This window comes from Perkinsus marinus (assembly GCF_000006405.1).
Source record: "Perkinsus marinus ATCC 50983 genomic scaffold scf_1104296956832, whole genome shotgun sequence".
NCBI classification, from domain to species: Eukaryota; Perkinsozoa; order Perkinsida; family Perkinsidae; genus Perkinsus; species Perkinsus marinus.
The window spans coordinates 1-1025 of record NW_003207348.1 but is presented as its reverse complement, the minus strand read 5'-3'; the positions used below and the strand labels follow the sequence as shown (position 1 = coordinate 1025).

The 1025-nt window shown below is 58.1% G+C and overlaps 1 protein-coding gene across 1 annotated transcript; it reads left to right on the top strand.

The window, feature by feature from the left end:
• Positions 1-531: 531 nt before the first annotated feature.
• On the top strand, positions 532-916 carry Pmar_PMAR022168 (hypothetical protein; the record flags this gene model as incomplete). Its single annotated transcript, XM_002775052.1, has 1 exon — positions 532-916. A coding segment is annotated over one exon (385 nt), but the record flags the coding sequence as incomplete, so codon positions are not given.
• Between the last annotated feature and the right edge of the window lie 109 nt (positions 917-1025).

Genomic DNA, 1025 nt, shown 5'->3' with positions numbered 1-1025 from the left:
AGGGGTCTTTCCCCGAGCCTTCAACCTGTGAGACTGGTGTTGATACCCAAACCCTCCAAAGGAGTGGACCAAGGGAATGGCCTAGCAGAGAACCCGTGGAAGAGATGGCGTCCAATATCGCTGCTCAGGGTCTTGGGCAAGGTTCTGGAAAAGGTGATCCTGTGGCACTGGCGCACCCACGAGGTGCCGGACGGGGTGCACGGATACGTGCCAGGCCGTTCGACAGTCACTGGAATCAAAGCGATGAGGGACTGGATAGAGGGGGGGCTGAAACGATGCCGCCAAGGCTTCACAGGCATGCTATTGGAAGACGTCACGGGAGCTTTCGACCACTGCCGCTGGCAGAATGTCGAAGCAGCGGTGAACACGCGCGTTGGCGCTCAATGGACACAGTTGGTTAAATCCTTCCTCCAGGGCAGGGTAGTCACCCTAGTGAGCAGCAGCGGAGAGCATGCCACTCGCCTAAGGACGAAAGGGGTGAGCCAGGGGTCGGGGCTGTCGCCAAGATTGTTCGTACTGGATTCGTGCGGGATGGTAGACGAGATTAAGAAGGCCCACCAGGAAGACGCGGATAACCCAGATGCTCCGCAGTACGACATCAAGGTCGTTATCTACGCCGACGACCTGTGCGTCGGAGTCAAGAGCGACAGCATCGATGGACTGGTGTACGGCATTACGAGGGCAAGGCAGGCTGCGAAGGCATGGTCAGAAAGGGAAGGCTTCAGCCTGGCGGAGGCCAAGGAAGAGCTCTGGGTGGGCGGAGGGGACCTCACGAGATCCCTTATCGGCGACCGATTGCCTGAACTGCGAGGAAAGATGAAGGAGGAGGTTAAATGGCTAGGACTGACCATGAAGAGCTCGCCGAAAGGGGGAATCTGCTTCAGGAGGCAGGCCGAAAGGTCACTGGAAGAAGCTGGTAAGGCGCTGAAGAGGTATACGCCGCTCTGTCGACGGCAGTTTGGCTTATCCGAGGCAGTGCTGGAGGGACTGTGGCATAGGGTGATTATCCCGAAAGCCTGCTATGG